Genomic DNA, 19269 nt, shown 5'->3' on the forward strand with positions numbered 1-19269 from the left:
TTTTAAAATGTGTATAACATTCTTAATTTTGCTGGACCCCAGGAAGAGTAGCTGCTGCCTAACTAATGGGGAACCATAATAAACCCCAGGAAGTGTAGCTGCTGCCTAACTAATGGGGAAGCATAATAAACCCCAGGAAGAGTAGCTGCTGCCTAACTAATGGGGAACCATAATAAACCCCAGGAAGAGTAGCTGCTGCCTAACTAATGGGGAACCTGTAATGCTTGTCGTCTGGAGAAGGAGAGGACCAAGTTGCAGCGTGGTAAGTGTTCATATTATTTAATGAAATACGCAACACTAGACAAACCAACAAACATGACACTCAAACAGTCCTGAAAGGTGAAACAAAAACACTAAACAGGAAACAACCACCCACAAAACACAATGGAAAACAGGCTACCTAAATATGGTTCTCAATCAGGGACAATGATTGACAGCTGCCTCTGATTGAGAACCATACCAGGCCAAACACAGAAATAGAAAATCATAGAAAAACTAACATAGACAAGTCACCCAACTCACACCCTGACCATACTAAAACAAAAGACAAAACAAAGGAACTAAGGTCAGAAAGTGACAGAACCATAATAAATACAAAATACAAATACAAAACTACCCTGCACATTGACTCGGTACGCCAGTTATTGTTATTTTATTGTGTTAATATTTCCTTTGTTTTTTCATATTAACTCTGCGTTGCTGGGAAAGGGCTCGTGAATAAGCGTTTCATGATTAAGTCTAGACCTGTTGTATTCGGGCACATGCAGCAAATAAAATGTGATTTGAATTGATCCATCACCCTGATGGGGCTCAACACTCCAAGGTTCAATGTGCGGACGTTGTATAGGATTTCAAATGGTCTATGTTTTAGTCCAAGTTGAAATCTTATCTGCTAAGAAAGAATGATATAGTCACACTACTGTACAGTACACAATAGCACATGCTTTTGCTCTGTTGGAACATGACAGAATACGCAAGGACATGGCATGGCTGGCAGGCCTGTTTACAAATGACATTATTGTGTAGTCTACTGTGGTGCAACTCAGACACTCATTGAACAATCTTGAAAGATCACATTGAAAGATCTCCCTTATCATGGTTGACAGAAAATAAGTACGTAGTAACTTTCGGATTTCGCTAAGAGTGAAGAAAGCATTGTTTTAATTGAATCAATTATGAGGCCCTTCTCCTCTTAAGATCAAACTAGGCAAAGGCTAGCCTAATTGATGACATGTATGATGACATCAACACAGATAGCCTAATTAACAGTACAAATAAATACCAACAAATCCAATCATAGTGAAACAAATGAAGTTAGATGTGATATCACTTTTGAAAACATTTGCCCTGTTTCCCAGTATCTGGCCATGACAGGGCATCATCATCATGATAGAGATTCTCCTGTCAGCTGAGTGAACTGAGTAATGTCTGTTATTTATCAGTCTGACAGTGATGAGGTAGGCTTGTGGTAGGAGTATCGATGCCTATTGTGTGCATTACATCTACAGTAGACCTGTGCCTATGGGACACAGTCTTTTCAAGCCAATTCGATACTTCAGTGATCTTCGTAGCAAGTTAGGAGAGTATTTTTTGCAAACCATATATATTTTACTAACCTTAACCTCTGCCTCCTAACCTGCTACTTTAATTCTCCTGAACTGTTGCGTAAGTTCTAACCTGTTACGACAAAAGTCTCGTTGGTATCAAGTGGCGTGAAAATAGTGTTTATCCTGTGCTCATAGCCTACTATAATTACAATACACGCGGAAATGTAGAGGCTCAATTCGATTTCACAGCCACAACATTGGCTATAGAGTAAAAAAAAACATTGGTCTTCATTTATGGCAAGGGTAGCAATGTGGTTAACGTTAAATGTTAGGTTTAAAATAATAATTTAAATATAACAATTGGAGAAACAGGCAGAGTTTATCCATCATTATGACTTTGTGGTTGTGGTAGCTAGTGACGACAGCTCACAGCTCACTCTTATTCATATTACTGTTTCAGAGGAAACAACGAACTAACCGCATTCTGCGCTCTTCCTGTAACTCTGTTGTCACTAGTACGGAAATGGAATACGGTCCGTTATGGTTTGGATCAAATAAATGGAATAGGTTCTTGACAAGGATGCCTAAAGCAGTGTCCATGGTGGTAGGCTGCGCAAACCTAACATTAAAGTAGAAATATTACAAGGAGAAACGCCCTTCACGGGAGCAGATAGATAACGTGGGTCAATGGGATGTTGTGAAAATTAGTTCGTTTAACCTAAATAAATGACATAACCTACCATTTCTTCGTGCATTCCAACACAAGTTCTTGATAAGACGCCACAAACTGGAATTTTGAAGCTTTCTTGCCAACGCGTTGTAATCTTTTCCAAACCGAAGTCATAATTTGGTTGAGGTATTACAAAGTTTTAGAAAGTAAGTTCCACTCTCTTGTAACTCCTTTCGGGATGGTTGTTCAATGACAGTTCGTGGTGTGTAAAACCGTTGTCTTCAAGCTGACCGTGTTCAAAGGGAACAGCCGCAGGTGAAGAAGTTGAGTTGAGTCACATAAAACTGTCGCCATCAACTAAACGCATCGAATAAAAAAAACATGTAGCACGGAACTACCGTAATTATTAAATACAGTATTTATAAGCGGAACCGAATCCACTGTCGTGCGCATTTCAACACTTCCACATGGTCAGAATAAGGGAAAACAAATATCCTAAATGCAACTGCTAGTCCACAATATGCATTCCCGAGTTAAAATACAGTGTCGACAATTCATCCAGGTATATAATAGCTGTCCTTCGCCCAGCCAGGGAAATAAAACTGTCCGATAAAGCCACCATAACACATTTTAGGTTACGTTATACTGACAGTGCAATAAACTCTCCAAGTGGTATCATTTGTTGAGTCTGTAGGCTGCAGATAAAGAAGGGGAGCGGTTGCAAAGCATTGATGACGCGGCACTATGCAAAATTCCCTGTCTTTTATCTTCTTTTTGCCTATCCGTATACCAGTAAACAATAACATTTCAGACTTTGGATTCCGTCCATGGTACGATGCCACTGTCAGTATGATGACCGTTAACGAGTCAGATGACACTTATCCAACTTTTCTGAAGTATATTCAAAATTAATACTTTGTCCTGAATTGTTCACTCAAACTATTATTGGCACTGTTCTCTGCAGTATACATTGTATCCATTTGTAATGTGCTCTTGCCTATTTTGACACTTTTATCCTAATATTTGATTTACATTTTAAGAACATCCTTTAATTTCCTTACTGATCTAAACGGTTTGTGATTCAATTTGGGCCAAACGCACATTGGGCAATAAGATGATGCATGATTTTCCATGAAGAGAGATCCTGTCCCAACGGGTATTCGAAGTAGCCATGCATAGGGATTTTCCATAGCTGTGTGGAGTATATTTTTGGAAGGAGAAGAGGGAGGGGTGGGTGGACAGAGGCAGCTGGGGACAGAGAAGTGTGGTACAGCCTACACGTGGAACACAGCAGCTATGTACCTTTCCTTTCCTCTTTGCAATAGTCTTATAACAACATTGACAGAGAGGATGCACAATCGATCACAGGCTATAAAAAAAATCAAGGCATGTTATGACTAGGAGTTATATACATTTATTGAGCCTGATTATGTTCAGAATGTCATTACTTAACATATGGAACTACACTAATAATGTTTTACAGTATTCAGGGAAGAGATCAGTGAAGTAGACAGCTGGCTAGAGCCAAGAGTTTCCTAACTCAACCCCACCTTGTTCACTGAGACAGAGTGAGTGTTCTGCCAGGCAGCAGCGGATGTGTAAGTCATGAGTCAACATGTTATTTATCTTGACTCAAGCAGCAAACACATCACTATCAGTGTCTGAGAGTCATAAGGCCAGGTAATGACCTGAAATGAGCAGAGGACTTGTCTAATTTATCTTTGCTCAGACTGTAGGTTAACTATCATAAACTGAGTTGAAGCCACATTACATTTGTTTTCATGCTCACGCTACAAGTGGTTAAATCGGTCAGCTAATACAGGACTAGTAAAAGGCCTAGTGCACTACTTCATTTTTTAAATTGAATAGAGATTTTTGTAGGGGGTGCTACAGCACCCTCAGCACCCCTACGTCCCGCAGCTGTGTGTGGCCTATTTATAGAAATACATGGGACTTTCTACAAGGAATGTAAAAGCTCTCACCCGTTTTAATGTGCTGTATTACTTGAAAGATCACATTGAATATCTCCCTTATCATGGTTTATAGAAAATGAGTGCCTAGTAACTTTAGGATTCCGCTAAGAGTGAACAATGGATTGTTTTAATTTGATCCATTATCGTTAGGCTATTAATTGAGGCCCTTCTCCTCTTAAGGTCAAAGAAGGCAAAGGCTAGCCTAATTGATGACATGTCTGATGACATCAACACAGATAGCCTATTTAACAGTACAAATAAATACCAACAAATCCAATCATAGTGATAAAAATTAAGTTAGAAGTTATACCACTCTGGAAAATATTTGCCCTCTTCGAAGTATCTGGTTTATGTTAGGGCGTCATCATCATCGTGATGATGCAGATCCTCCTGTCAGCTGAGTGGATGGAAGTAATTAATGTCTGTCATTTATCAGTCTGACAGTGATGTAGTAGGAATGTAAAAGCTCTCACCCCTGTTTTCATGTTCTGTTGCTCTATGAATAGTAAATACAATTATTGAAATGGGAACTGACCACCAAAGGTAAAAATATTTCAGAGACCGTTATAACGAAAATACAATCAAAGGTTGCAGTAAAGTGGCCTTGCTCTGTGGCTATTAGGAAAATGATCATGGATGTCTGAGGCATGTATGGGGCTTCCTGTTTTCAATTAGTCATTTCCTGGTGGCTAGTGGATCTGTAACGTAGCTTGCTCAAAGGTAGAGTTGATCTATTAATGTAATTCCTGTCACCAGTTACTGTGTTAAGCAGTACACACTTAGAAAAAAGGGTTCTTCAACTGTCCCCATACGAGAACACATTTTGGTCCCAGGTAGAACTATTTTGGGTTCTATGTAGAACCCTCTGTTTAAAGGGTTCTACATTGAACCAAAAGAGTTGTACCTGGAAACAAAAAGGGTTATTCAATGGGTTCTGCTATGAGGACAGCCTAATAACTATTTTAGGTTCTAGATAGCACCTTTTTTTCTAAGAGTACACTTGCTGCTCTGACCTTAGCATTTGCTGCCATTACTTTTGATTCTGTCTTAAAAGAAAACATACTGACTCTGTGTGTACTAATATACTTATTAGACTGTAATTACAGAAGTTATTCCATTCTAGTTATGCTGGCATAATGTCTATGTAATATATATGGAAGTGTGGCAGAGAATGGAAGGAACTATGTGGAGACAACAATAAGCCGGGCCTACTGGTATAAGCCTCTGCTATTATTGCTTGATGTTGATGAGTTGTCCTACACATTGCCTTAATACTAAATATAATGGCAAGCTAGCAAGATAAATGACCTGGGATGTCCTGGTTGTATTCCTCTAACCTTCCTTTACACAAAACATTATGGTGTTTTTAAGTTTAAACAAGACGTTTATGTTTTATTCAAATTCTATTTCAACCACTAAATAAGTAGAAACACTAGATGTTCGGGGCTAATTCCGTTAGTAAGGAAGGCATTATGATGGTAGTTGAATGTTTTACAGCTACTGTGTTCTGGACTCCTCCTCCTACCCTGGGGAGAGAACAGGGATCATTACCTAATAAGTCCATGTGTGGCTGGAATGGTTTGTTTATAATGGCCAGACAGTCAGAGTGGTGCTCTCAGGAATCAAAAAAATGCAAAAGTACAGTCATGTAACTTTAAAGGGCTAAACAATGATATCAATGGCATCCACATAACTTCTCCTGTGAGATACTGTAAGTAATAGTTAGATGCAAAAAGGCACACTTCCACAGTTATCAAAAAGGCACACTTCCACGGTTATCAAAAAGGCACACTTCCATGGTTATCAAAAAGGCACACTTCCATGGTTATCAAAAAGACACACTTCCATGGTTATCAAAAAGACACACTTCCACGGTTATCAAAAAGGCACACTTCCATGGTTATCAAAAAGACACACTTCCACGGTTATCAAAAAGGCACACTTCCATGGTTATCAAAATGTATACTCTGCCGTGAGCCAGAAACACAAGAACAAAAGTACAGTTTTTGGAACTAAAGGGCTTTCTGACTTCACCTTGGGAAACAAGATTTTTCAGGTTTTCTACATGTGGAACAGATGCTGATATCTGTCACAACAAATGTTGCCATCTAGTGGTTAGAGTATGTCAATAACCCCTTTCCAAACCAATATATTACAGTTGAGCTGGACCCATTAAGGACCATTGAAGTAGTGTAGATTTGACTTAAAAGACATGGTTACTGTCCATAGCATTTTTTATTTTTATGCCAAGATATTAAAAAAGCTCAATACATAAACTTCCCATCACAACAAACAAAAAAGAAAAATACTGACATTGTGTGTATGTGACTATGTGTCTAAGATTTACATTCAATCTTAAAATTGTAGAGAAGAAAATTATATTTAGAGAAAAATCTGTTTTACTCCGATGAAGGAGTAAATTACAAGGCATTTACAAGCATATATGTATGTATATATATAAATAAATCATCAGGTATTTGAAATATGGCTTAATTGGCTTGTGTTTTCAAGATACACACAATTAGTCCAAATCAACAAGCAAGGTCTCTTTAACGAAGGATCGTATAGTAACAAGGTTTTGTTGAAAATGTCAGCTCCTTGTGTGATGGAGACAGTTCATCAGTAGGGCACCAGTATAAAAATGTTTTTCTGCCAATAACCTAGCTAGCTGGGTACAAGTATAATAAATAATAAAACAGCTATACAAAACAGGAAACAGATTATATTATGTAAATACAGGAAAAAATATGAGTTGGTTTATAAGGAAATGTGGAAAGACTCTTTGATCCATTGGTCCTGGGAGTTTTGAGTTGACTGGAGAGTCAGTGAAGTGCCAGGTAGCTTCTGAGGTACATTATCACCATCGTTCTCCTCCTCTTCATAATCATCCTCTTCCTCAGAGTAACTATTTTCTGTAGTGATGCTGCTCTCTGACAGCAGAGAGTTGGAGATGTCCTGAAAGGCTCCCTTGTACTCCTGGATGGACTCATAGAGAGACCACAGCTGACAGTGCAGAGACATGTCCAACTGTCTGAGGCCCACCTAGGACACACAACAGGAAAGGATAATTGTGTCAATAATCTCATACATTAACTATATAAACGTTGTCAATTTAATACAAATTAACAATAACACATGTAGGTAAATTGAGCAGAAATAGCAGCTGATTAAATAAAATAACACTATTATTTCAGGATGTTCTCTAGATATGTTATTTGCTGACAATAATCAAAGACAAAAAGCTGTGAGAAATTATCAAAATATTGTATGTATTTCTGTTTATCAAATTTCAGTATGTTTTTTACATTTCTTACGATAAATAATAAAATAAAATCAACTCAAAATAATGTCCAACCATTTCTTCGCGCAGCACTGCGAGCCCTGCGTCCAGACTTGCAGGCTTGCTGCGGCCGAGAGAGTCGATCACTGTAGACTTGCTAATGTCGGCCTGAATGCTTGTCAGTTTACTGTAGACTTTTTTGATGTCCCTCCATGAGCCACCACTGGAGTTCAGGATGCCGCTGAGGCCTTTTGGCAAAGGGGGTAGTCCTTCGATTAAACAGACGCTGTCTGGACATTCAGGAGGACTGGTCTGGAACCCGTTCATTTTCTACCTCTGTATCAATGTATATATATTTGTTTACTTCCACGCGTCTTATTATATGCTATAATATAACTGCCAGAAATATGAAATCATAAAGAACATACGGATTCAATAACGGAAGTCCACTATCAAGTACAGTTTGTGATAATTTCGAAAAAGTCGGCTATAGCCTAGTCTCAAATCAGCAATCCACCGATGAGCGTTTAACAGAACATGTCGCAAATGTAGAGAGAATGTATAGTTTCAATAAAAATACGTTGCGTCACCTTCAGTCCGATTGTATTTCCAACGAGTCCTCAGTAGCACAATAGATGCGCCATGCACACAGCATCCATCGTAGTGTGGATGAAAAACTGCTTTGACAATGAAAACATAACGGAAGCCTATGCAAATGTTACCAGGATGAATTCATGTCTGATGTCCTTGATTTGTTTCCCACTACGCTTTCCTGTCTCAACTGCCAACCTCGCCCTGGATAATATCCCCTCCCCGTCCCACTTCATCGCAGCGAGACCGAGGCGCTGCACCGCTTCCAAAACACACTATATTTGGGGAGAGAGGAAACAGTACGTCCTTTGTAACGATAATTCCGAAACGAGGTTGGCGTTTTATTTCATTCTAGCAATACCAAAATCTTTACCTTAACCCATTTCCAAATGTCTAACCTCAAGACAAAACCACTGAAAACTCCCACCCAATCTTGCCATCCAGAAATACTGAATATTTCAATTGTCCCCACAATTAAATCGGGGAGGGAACTATGGATCTATCTCCATCAGTACATTCCTACTTTCGTCACACGTGGTCAGACAGCACTAGCACGATTTAGACTTAGCTTGGATGAATGGTGCATCTTTCCATAGAGTTCCGGCATTTACAATATTACACTGACTGACACAAGGCGGGAAATGTGTTAGTCACACGTGATACCCCAATTCGTGGGGCATTTGTATTGTATTTGTTGCCTTGAATTATATTTATACTACAACTCCCAAATCAAGAAATATCCACCATTACAACACACTGAAATTCGTTCAGTACTACATCACAGCAAATATCATTATGCCTCCATCAAGTCTCTTATCAAAAACATCCTTAGTTGCGCCAACACTATTTGTTAAAAAGTAGGAAAGTCCCACTAGTGAATATTACAAATATCTTCTAGTATAAATAGATTGCGACACCATAAAATTACATGACCATTCTGTCACTATATTGTAGTATGCCACATAAAACAAAGGCCACTTGTTTAAAAATGAAGTAATAAGGACAGAAAGTAGGAATAATGTGGATAAATTCAGATTTTTATAAACAAGTGATGTACATTAATATCAACCAGTCAAACCCCACTCAACTATATGCAGTTTAAAGAAATTCAACCACTCAGAGGTGCCCATTCTCACCATGCAAGTTTGTGTCAACTTCACCATGAATCCAGAGAAGACTTCAAATGAAAAGTAACAGCAATGTTTAAACAAATGTTACACTACAGGTCAGGCAATCAAAATACAAACTATGCATACACAGACAGTTGTCCAAGTTAATTACATGAACCTTTACCGCCAGAGGCGAAGCTGTTCATATTTGCCACAAAAACCTTTGCAAGGGAATCAAGCTGCTACAACTTCCGGTGTTGCTTATGTGAGCATGTGTTTATGCCTTGTTTCTGTTTTTAGAATTGCCATCAGTTCATTCTCATGATTGGTGAAGCTCTTTCAGGCTGCGCAGTGAATCTGCGCAGCTGCGGATGAGGCTGCACAGCTGGATACTAGCCTCTACTGAGGCTGAGTGCTGGAGCTCCTGTGTAGCCCACCGCAGCTTGTGCAGCACTGCATCCTCAGCACTGGACAGGGCTGGGTGAGGTGCAGGGGCTACTATGGGGGCTGCCACCTGGACTGGCTGTATGGATGGGGTGGATGTAGGGAGGAAGCTAGGGGTCACGGTGAGTGCAGGGGAGGGGTTGGCTGGTGGAGGTAGGGGCCCTCTCAGTCCTGATGCAGCACCCTCGCAGTGTTCTGGTCGGGGCTGCCCTGTGATGGAGAGGGGAGTGTCACTGGAGGGGGCTCCATTGTCCAGATGGACAGGCTGAGAGGCTAGCTGTCTCTCTCTGACCTGTGACAGGGCAGCCTGGGCATTTAGGGCTGAGTGTGAGAGTAACAGAAAATAGAAGGAAATGAGAACAGTTTAATTGGAGCAAGACAATTATTTGTTCAGTTGCAAACTAATATTAGATTAGTCATAAGCAGGGCAGTTAGCTCAGGAAACTAATTTCCTAGCCAGTCTACCGATCCACATTGCTCCAGCCAAACGTCACACCCACAAGTGTTTTCTTTGTATGGAGTGATCAATAAAGCAGCTAAATTAAATTCAGGATGAGTTGTCAGGCAACTTTTCCCCCCAGTCATAACATAAATGAACCTAGCCCTGCACAGACTCTTACCTGGGTTGTCCTTGTCTACGTCAGAGTCCAGTTCCTGACATGCAACACAGTAGTTCTTCTTCTGCTTGTCCTGAAGGAGAATCGTCTGGACAGGTACAAACAACCAATTATTAAACTCAAGCCCAGATACTACTTAGACATTCATTAATCTCCAAAGACAATACCAATCAATCCCTTTAGTTTTAAAAAGCATTACAGAGTAAATATATTTAGCTATAGATCTCACTCAGTAAATATATAAAATGTTACAAATATATAAACTGGGATGGCCTGGATTATCCCCCACTCACCCCACATTGCTCACAGCATTCTCCTAACATTTTGTAGCCTTTGAGGAGGTAGGCACCCATGAGCTTGCTTATTTTGTCCTGTCGTTCCCGCTGAGCATGAATAACCTTCATCTCCGATTCTGAAGGGGGTGTCCACTCGAAGTCATCGTCGTCTGACAAGAAAACCGTGGAGGGTGAGGAAACCGACATTCAAACTATTAGAACTCAGTCATATGGACACGGCTGGCTTGCAGCTAGCTAGTTTATCAAACTGACAGTACGGTCATTTAACGCGTTGCATTAGTCGATTTTGGTTAATCTTTCAGCTAGCTAGGTGATGATAATCTAACGTTTGATAGTGAGCCAACAGTAACTAGTTAGCAAGCAAGTATTATGCGACGTCAGTTTGCGCTAACTAAACTGGAGACACCGGTAGACCAACTAGTTGGCTAACGTTAGCCAATTAGCCAGCTAACGTTACTGTAGCTGGTTTAGCTGTCCAAGCTAGCTGTCAAACTGGGCTTCCGGTCAAAACTTTAATTCCCAAAAACGTCAGAGTCTGGCATTCTGAAAGACAATTAGCAAAATAAACTTTTGAGATAGCCTACCAAAATAAAACATAAGCATTTAAAGAAAGCAGCTGGTTTATTTACCTGCATTCAGTGCCATGATTCCACTGCTGTCCCTGGTTGCTGCACGCCGTTGCTTTACAAAATATGTATGTACACATGCGTGTACTACGTTTGAAATGTAACCTTTATAGGTTTGCTACTGCCACCTGCCGCAGTGGAAGACTATAGCTAGCTAGCTCAGAGACAGTCCAGTCAAATATATATTTTTATAACTAAACCAAGATAGACCTCAGCCCGTCGTTTTAAACGGGAACAAACGCATCACTGTGGGCAGAACAAACCAGGAGGTGGGCGGAGAAACACGAGCTAGCAACATCCTATTAGCGCGTTCTAGCATATATTCCGTTAAGGAACGCCTACTCTGTGAAATGCGCGTATGCAATAACTCAATTCGCCTTTTTACTTTGGCAAAGGGTAAAGTCTACAAAACATAGTCAACTCTGTTTGTAACATATTCTAGTTTTGGGAACAGAAACCTGTATTGAAATCAAATGTTTCATAAATGAGAAAATTAGCAGAATGTTCTCCCACTGCCGGCAAATAGGCTTCCTCTCACTACTTCCATATTTGGTAGTGAGTGGAAACGCCAAGCGGATGCTTCACATTTATACATCCGGTGAAATATCTGTCTCATTGTTCTTTCTGTGGTACAGTATGAAGATCACCCTTGTAGGCGATGTCATGGCGACGTTGGCTACTTTAACTCATGCGCAGAAACGTCATCGGGTCTAATCTTTCTGATTGCGCATGTGCAGACCATCAAATCAACGGCACTCCTTTAATATAAAGTTGTTTTTTACAAAAATTAAAACGTGTCGGTTTGTCACTTTTACGAGGTTGGGGTAATAACATGTTCAACTACCCAAGACATTGTCTCGACATTGTCTCGAACCTTTACGCTAAAGAATAATGTTTCACTTCTCTCATTGGCTTCTCAAACCTCAGCCTGGTCTGCTTTGCAAGCGTTCCCGAAAGTCTCGCGATCTTCTTCTTCTTCATCTGTGGATTTTATATGGCAACCAACTTTAAGGTTCATTACCACAACCAACTGACTGGAGTGTGGACCAGAGACAGGGAAGGTCTAAATCCTACCCATTATTCTCATCTCCATAAAGAAAAACACAATTAAATACTACATCCCCTTGGCTCTTCAACCCCATTACTTCTTAAATCTAATAACAATCTCTCCCTTTCCCTCCCATATTTCTGCCACTGAAATAGAACATGTTCCACTGTCTCCATCTCCTCTTGACAATGACCACACCTCCCAGTCAGATGTTTTCCTACCAATTTCTATGTACTGTTGAGCCTCGTGTGTCCGTCTCAGCTTTTTAATTACCCTTCTCTCTCAACCTGAGGACCTCCCTGCCCCCACCTTTTCCTGGATCTTATATAGTTTGAGTTTATTTTATTTTTACAGGGACAGTGCACATTAACGTTTCAGTAAATGTGCCAGTATTAACAAGCCGGCTAATTTTCAACCACAGTCCCTGGGCAGGTTATTAAAAACAATTACAATATAGACAATAGCAACATAGGACAAGCAAGACATAGCATACAGACAGAGCAACATAGGACAAGCAAGACGTAGCATACAGACATAGCAACATAGAACAAAAAGCAGCAAGACAAAATTCATAAAAGCAACAAAGTGTTTCCACACCTCACAAGCTACAGACAACAGACAACAGACAGCGGCAATACACAGCTAGGGATTATGTTCACAAATCTGATTGCCCTATAGCCATGTCTTCAAGCATTTTGTGAAAGTGTGATATGTGGTGCAGTTAAGTGTGTCTGACGGCAGTGTATTCCAGACATGGGAAGCTCTCACAGAGAAAACTGATTTAATAAAGGTGCTTTTCCTTAAGGGAACTATACAGTCACCTCTCATGGCAGACCTTGTGGATCTGCTGCCATATGTTTGGGTTTTCTGTTTAACAAAAATACTGAATGGAGGGGGAGCCAGGCCATTTAGGATCTTGAATACAAGACATGCATCGGTGTATTGCACAAGATTTTCCCAACTCAGGAGTTCATGCTTTCTGAGGATGTAACAGTGATGATAGCTATTGGGGTTCCTATCAAGCACTTTGAGAGCCTGTTTGTAGACAGACTGAATAGGTTTTAATGTTGTACAGCAAGCTTGGGCCCAACTAGTCAAGCAGTATGTTAAGTGGGGGAGTATCATAGATTTGAAGTACAGTTTTGCTATCTCTGTAGTCAAACACTTTAGTATAAATCGGAAATTAGCCAGGTTGAATTTTGTTATTTGAATTACCTTTTTCACATGCTTTTTAAAGAGAGGTTGGAATCAAGTATGATGCCAAGGTACTTAAAATCAGATACCACCTGGAGCTTCGCCCCTGACACATAGACATCTGGCTTAGTAGCATCTGTTGTCCTCTTTGTGAAGAACATGCAAACAGTTTTTTTTCACATTGAGATGCAAACACAAGTCACTGAGACACTTTGTAACCTGGACCATTACAGTAGTGAGTTCTTGTGCAGCTTGTTGTTTGCTCTTTGCATGCACATATATCACTGTATCATCTGCATACATTTGAACTTCAGACCCAGTACAGACAGAACACAGATCATTAATGTACAGGCTGAACAGGAGGGGCCCCAGTATTGGCCCTTGGGGCACGCCCACATCATAGCTAAGAGTGGGCGACAGCTCATTGCTCATTCTGTCACACTGAGTTCTGCCTTCAAGGTATGATTTCATCCATCTCAAGGCATCAGGGGAAAAGTTGAATTTGGACAATTTTGTGATGAGAATCTCATGGTTAACAGTATCAAAAGCCTTCCTTAGGTCCAGTTGTCTTCCCTTTCCATCCTTTTTCCAAAACTCTTATCATTTGTTTTTAACCACTGTTCTTATTAACCCTTTGGCGTCTGCTTTACTGATTGACAGCTCCATTTCAACATTTGGATGTTTGAGAGCCTGCTTGGTGATAACATCCACCTCCTCATTCCCCTCTACTCCCACATGAGCTGGTACCCAGAGGAACATCACAAATACCACTATTTGTCTCACCCTATACAAGCACTGCAAATCCTCATACAATACATCCTGTCTGCTCCGATACACAAATGAGTGCTGCACAGGAGTCAGAGCAGATGACTACCCTGTCTGGCCTCACCTCCTCCACCCACTCTGCAGCCAAGAGTATGGCCAGCAACTCCAATGTGTATACGGATAAATTATCCATTTCTCTTTTTATCACAGCCACTTTAAACTCAGTAATACTAAAAGCTGCACCTGTCCTTCCTGATTTAGGGTCCTTAGATCCATCTGTGAATATATTAAAGAAAGGATAGTACTGAGTTCTTAAATGTTCACTTACAACTGAATCCACTCCTTCCACAACAGCTCTTACCGTCTCAGCTCTTACTCTCTCAGTTCTTACTCTCTCATCTCTTACCGTCTCAAGCTACCCTAGATCACTGGCTGAGGGAGCAACCAAGGTGGGATAGCAGGAAGAACTACAGAGGGGCTAAACTCCTCCCAAAACAATCCCATCTCTCGCCATGCCTTTGCCTATCCACCCAAAACATCTATTCAGATTTCATTCATGTTCCCAGCACTCTAGTAGCACCTTTTTTGTAGGTTGTGTAATCTTATGACCTTGAAGATTGTCCCAATATGTGATGGCTAGTTGTTGTCATAGATGCATTTCCTGCAGTGGAATGACCAAAGTGCCCTCTAGTGGCCTCATGGGTGGAACATTATTAATATCTTTCATAATTTCATAATTAATACACTTTTTGCCGACAATCTGGTGTTTCTATGTCAAATGGTTTTGGCATATTTCCCTTTTCTGTGATGTATATAAAGTGCAATATTGGGATGCAAACTTAATATTGAATACATTTCAGCTCTATATCTGACATTGTACACGTACCTTATTTTTTAAAGCCCATAGCTTAAGATGTATACTTTTGTTTCAAAGTAGATTTGTTCAAGACTACCCAGAAACCCTCTATGTGGCCCTGATTTAGCCCAAGGCATTACAATGTTTAACTGCACCACCAGTAGATGGGTTGGTTGGTTAATATAGGTTGTCAAAAACAGGTTATCTGTATTTCGTCTCCAATGTTTATTGAAAAGATAAATACATTTGCAAAATGAGCACTTGTCTCTCAAATACATTATTACAGTTTCTGGTTAGCTAGCTAGCAACTAGCACATTTTAGCCATATTAGCACTGATGTGACATCAGTCAAAACACCACAAAACAAGACATGGTATCAAAAACAAGATCAAACGAGCTGAAAGGAGCCACTTACAATTCCCCTCGTGGCAGTTTCCTTGAGTAACCTACGTTTACATGCACACAGTGGTGTAAAGTAAAAATACTTTATAGTACTACTTAAGTCGTTTTTTTGTGTATCTGTACTTTACTATTTATTTTTTGACAACTTTTACTTTTACTTCACTAGATAAAATCATGTATTTTTTACTCCATACATTTTCCCTGACACCAAAAATGACTGCTTAGCAGGACAGGAAAAAGTTTCAATTCACACACTTATCAAGAGAACGTCCCTGGTCATATTGCCTCTGATCTGGCGGACTCACTAAATGGTGTCTGAGTGTGCCCCTAGCTATCCCTAAATAATAAAAAGAAAAAAAAGGAAATTGTGTCATTTAGTTTGCTTAATATCAGGAATTGAAAATGATTAATTATTTTACATTTGATACTGAACTATATTTTAGCTATTACACAGAATGCGTACAAAGCTCTCCCTCGCCCTCCATTTGGCAAATCTGAACATTACTCTATCCTCCTGATTCCTGCTTACAAGCAACAATTAAAGCAGGAAGCACAGTGACTCGTCTATAAAAAAAGTGGTCAGATGAAGCAGATGCTAAACTACAGTCCTGTTTTGTTTTGCTAGAACAGACTGGAACATGTTCCGGGATTCTTCCGATGGCATTGAGGAGTACACCACATCAGTCACTGGCTTCATCAATATGTGCATCAAGGACGTCTTCCCCACAGTGACTGTACGTACATACCCCAACCAGAAAACATGGATTATACAGGCAACATTTGCACTGAGCTAAAGGCTAGAGCTGCTGCTTTCAAGGAGCAGGACTCTAACCCGGAAGCTTATAAGAAATCTTGCTATGCCCTTCGACGAACCATCAAACAGGCAAAGCGTCAATACAGGACAAAGATTGAATCGTACTACACCGGCTCTGACGCTCGTCGGATGTGGCAGGGTTGCAAACTATTACAGACTACAAAGGGAAGAACAGATGAGAGCGGCCCAGTGACCCGAGCCTACCAGACAGGCTAAATAACTTCTATGCTCGCTTCGAGGCAAGTAACACTGAAACACGCATGAGAGCATCAGCTGTTCCCGGAAGACTATGTGATCACACTCTCTCCGCAGCCGATGTGAGTAAGACCTTTAAACAGGTCAACATTCACAAGGCCACGGGGCCAGATGGATTACCAGGACGTGTACTTTGAGCATGCGCTGAACAACAGGCAAGTGTCTTCACTGACATTTTCAATCTCTCCCTGTCTGAGTCCGTAATACCAACATGTTTCAAGCAGACCACCATAGTCCCTGTGCCCAAGAACAATAAGGTAAACTATCTAAATTACTACCGACCCGTAGCACTCACGTCTGTAGCCATGAAATGCTTTGAAAGGCTGGTCATGGCTCACATCAACACCATTATCCCAGAAAAACTAGACCCACTCCAATTTGCATACCGCACCAACAGATCCACAGATGATGCTATCTATTGCACTCCACACTGCCCTTTCCCACCAGGACAAAAGGAACACCTATTTGAGAATGCTATTCATTGACTACAGCTCAGCATTCAACACCATGGTGCCCTCAAAGCTCATCAACACCTCCCACTGCAACTGGATCCTGGATTTCCTGATGGGCCGCCCCCGGGTGTTAAGGGTAGGTAACAACACATCCGCCACGCTGATCCTAAACACGGGGCCCCCTCAGAGGTGCGTGCTCAGTCCCCTCCTGTACTCCCTGTTCACTCATGACTGCACGGCCAGGTACTACTTCAACACCATCATTAAGTTTGCTGATGACACAACAGTGGTAGGCCTGATCACCGACAACAATGAGACAGCCTATACGGAGCAGGTCAGAGACCTGACCGTGTGGTGCAAGGACAACAACCTCTCCCTCAACATGATCAAGACAAAGGAGATGATTGTGGACTACAGGAAAAGGAGGACCGAGCACACCCCCATTCTCATTGACAGGGCTGTAGTGGAGCAGGTTGAGAGCTTCAAGTTCCTTGGCATCTACATCACCAACAAACTAACATGGTCCAAGCACACCAAGACAGTCATGAAAACCTATTCCCCCTCAGGAGACTGAAAAGACTTGGCATGGGTCCTCAGATCCTCAAAAGGTTCTACATGTGCACAATCGAGAGCAAAGTGACGGGTTGCATCATTGCTTGGTATGGCATCTGCTCGGCCTCCGAACGCAAGGCACTACAGAGAGTAGTGCGTACGGCCCAGTACATCACCAGGGCCAAGCTTCCTGCCATTCAGGACCTCTATACCAGGCGGTGTCAGAGGAAGGCCCTAAAAATTGTCAATGACTCCACCCCCCCACTGCTGCTACTCTCTGTTACTATCTATGCATAGCCACTTTAATTACTCTACTTAAGTGTACATAATTACCTCAATTACCTAGACAATAACCAAAAATACTTTATATGGGCAAATATTAATATAATAAAAAGGAAAGTTTCATATTTTGAGGGTGGTTTTAACCTTCCAGACTTGGAATTGTATCAACTCACCACCCAAGCCTTGCGATATATAGTTAAATGCACTAAAGAGGAACAATGGGTACATATTGAAGATGCACATGCTCATCCCAAAATCTTTTTACAAGTCTATTTTCAAAGGATAAAGCTAAGAACATGAACAACTTCCTAGTTAAGAGCACTATAACGATATGGAAGAAAATGAAACATATTTTAGAAGAACCAATATCACTCCCTAGAAACACAACCTTATGGAACAATCCTTTAATAGCTGTTAAACATTCATCGGTAAATTGGCCCACATGGAAAACAAAATGCATAGAAATCGTAAATGAATTTGGTAACAGGAAATACATTTATTTCCATCACAGAATAAAACAATAATTTTGGACTGACCAATGTAGATAGTTTCAAATACATTAAAAGTTACATATGACGTCATTTCGATTTGAAATCTTTTGGACATCAGAGAAATCTTGAGGGAATCCTATTTGTGTCAGAAAAAGATGTTCATATGATAGGTAAGATTTACTAAACCTTGCACAGAGCCTATCCAACTGACAATCTCTTAGAAAAAAATATAAACTATTGGAACCAAGATTGTGATGGGGTATGAGGATGAGTGTCTGGGCAGATGAGATGTAGTCATTGTTTGTGTGTCTTGTAAGTTGTTGTTTGTATGTATACGTTTGTTTTTTGGAATGCAAAAAAAATATTTCAAAGAAAAATATAAAATATTTTTTAAATATGAAGAATTAATCAGTAAAGTAAAAGAGAACTAACTTTTGTTTTCTGCATAACGAAATACAGATATACTCTGTATTTGAGGGTATCTAACACATCTCATGCCGTTGGGGTTCCGAGTACGCCTCGTAGAAAAACATCCACAATATTTTAATATACACGCCTATGGTCATCTGGCAATTTAGCTCCGTAAGACACAAGACAATTCATTATTTTGGTCAGGGGTGCAATATTCACTGGGGCTTGGTGGACATGACCCTGCAAAATTCTGAAATTGAATTTTTGTCCTTCCCAGTTTTATCATTGCACGGTGATACAAAACTTAGCTTAGGTGTGCTTTAGGACCGTGTAAACGCCTCAGAGCAGTCAGGTAGGCAATGTTCCGGTTTGAGCTGGATTTAGGACCACACAGAAACCACAGAGCTTGCGGACAGGCTGTGTGAAGGCTAAGCTTCTGAACAGAAGCAGCTGCTGTCTATGTTTCGCTTTTTAGTTATAAGAGTTATAAAAGCAAGGAGAGCAGAAACAGGGCTACTCTTTAGTTAACTGATCTAGCTGGCAAGGTAACTGCTGTTTGACAGAAAAAAAAATAATGATTCCCTGTGCTGAGCT

The 19269-nt window shown here is 40.5% G+C and overlaps 3 protein-coding genes across 6 annotated transcripts in view; all 3 read right to left on the reverse strand.

The window, feature by feature from the left end:
* The window catches only part of LOC112231160 (EH domain-binding protein 1-like protein 1), a 35993-nt gene extending 32934 nt beyond the window's left edge, over positions 1-3059 (reverse strand). For 2 of the 4 annotated variants that reach the window (XM_024397749.2, XM_024397747.2), the window contains exon 1: positions 2288-3059. In XM_024397749.2, the coding sequence (XP_024253517.2) occupies positions 2288-2391 (104 nt within the window). In that variant the 5' untranslated portion in view covers positions 2392-3059. The remainder of the gene's footprint in view (positions 1-2287) is intronic. The other 2 variants (XM_024397750.2, XM_024397751.2) reach the window with 2 other exon arrangements.
* Positions 3060-6406: 3347 nt separating this feature from the next.
* LOC112231163 (leucine repeat adapter protein 25) lies at positions 6407-8977 on the reverse strand. Its single transcript, XM_024397754.2, has 3 exons — positions 8061-8977; positions 7546-7806; positions 6407-7232 (listed from the first exon to the last, which is right to left on the reverse strand). Exons 2-3 carry the CDS (start codon positions 7795-7797, stop codon positions 6948-6950), a joined length of 537 nt encoding a protein of 178 aa, XP_024253522.1. The 5' UTR covers positions 7798-7806; positions 8061-8977; the 3' UTR covers positions 6407-6947.
* Positions 8978-9077: 100 nt separating this feature from the next.
* Positions 9078-11336, reverse strand: LOC112231162 (protein ZNRD2). The gene is made up of 4 exons (XM_024397753.2): positions 11157-11336; positions 10525-10676; positions 10235-10319; positions 9078-9935 (listed from the first exon to the last, which is right to left on the reverse strand). Exons 1-4 carry the CDS (start codon positions 11170-11172, stop codon positions 9490-9492), a joined length of 699 nt encoding a protein of 232 aa, XP_024253521.1. The 5' UTR covers positions 11173-11336; the 3' UTR covers positions 9078-9489.
* Between the last annotated feature and the right edge of the window lie 7933 nt (positions 11337-19269).

The sequence above is a fragment of the Oncorhynchus tshawytscha genome, linkage group LG33 (assembly GCF_018296145.1).
Source record: "Oncorhynchus tshawytscha isolate Ot180627B linkage group LG33, Otsh_v2.0, whole genome shotgun sequence".
Taxonomy (NCBI): domain Eukaryota; kingdom Metazoa; phylum Chordata; class Actinopteri; order Salmoniformes; family Salmonidae; genus Oncorhynchus; species Oncorhynchus tshawytscha.

Bases quoted from the DNA above. Each gene is read 5' to 3' on its own strand.
- LOC112231163 (XM_024397754.2), bottom strand. From the start codon at position 7,797: ATGAACGGGTTCCAGACCAGTCCTCCTGAATGTCCAGACAGCGTCTGT. The intron at 7,233-7,545 runs GTTGGACATTAT...TGTGTGTCCTAG, and splicing joins CAGTGCTGCGCGAAGAAATG to GTGGGCCTCAGACAGTTGGA.
- LOC112231162 (XM_024397753.2), bottom strand. The intron at 10,320-10,524 runs GTGAGTGGGGGA...GTACCTGTCCAG, and splicing joins AATGCTGTGAGCAATGTGGG to ACGATTCTCCTTCAGGACAA. The intron at 9,936-10,234 runs GTAAGAGTCTGT...TCTCACACTCAG, and splicing joins CGTAGACAAGGACAACCCAG to CCCTAAATGCCCAGGCTGCC.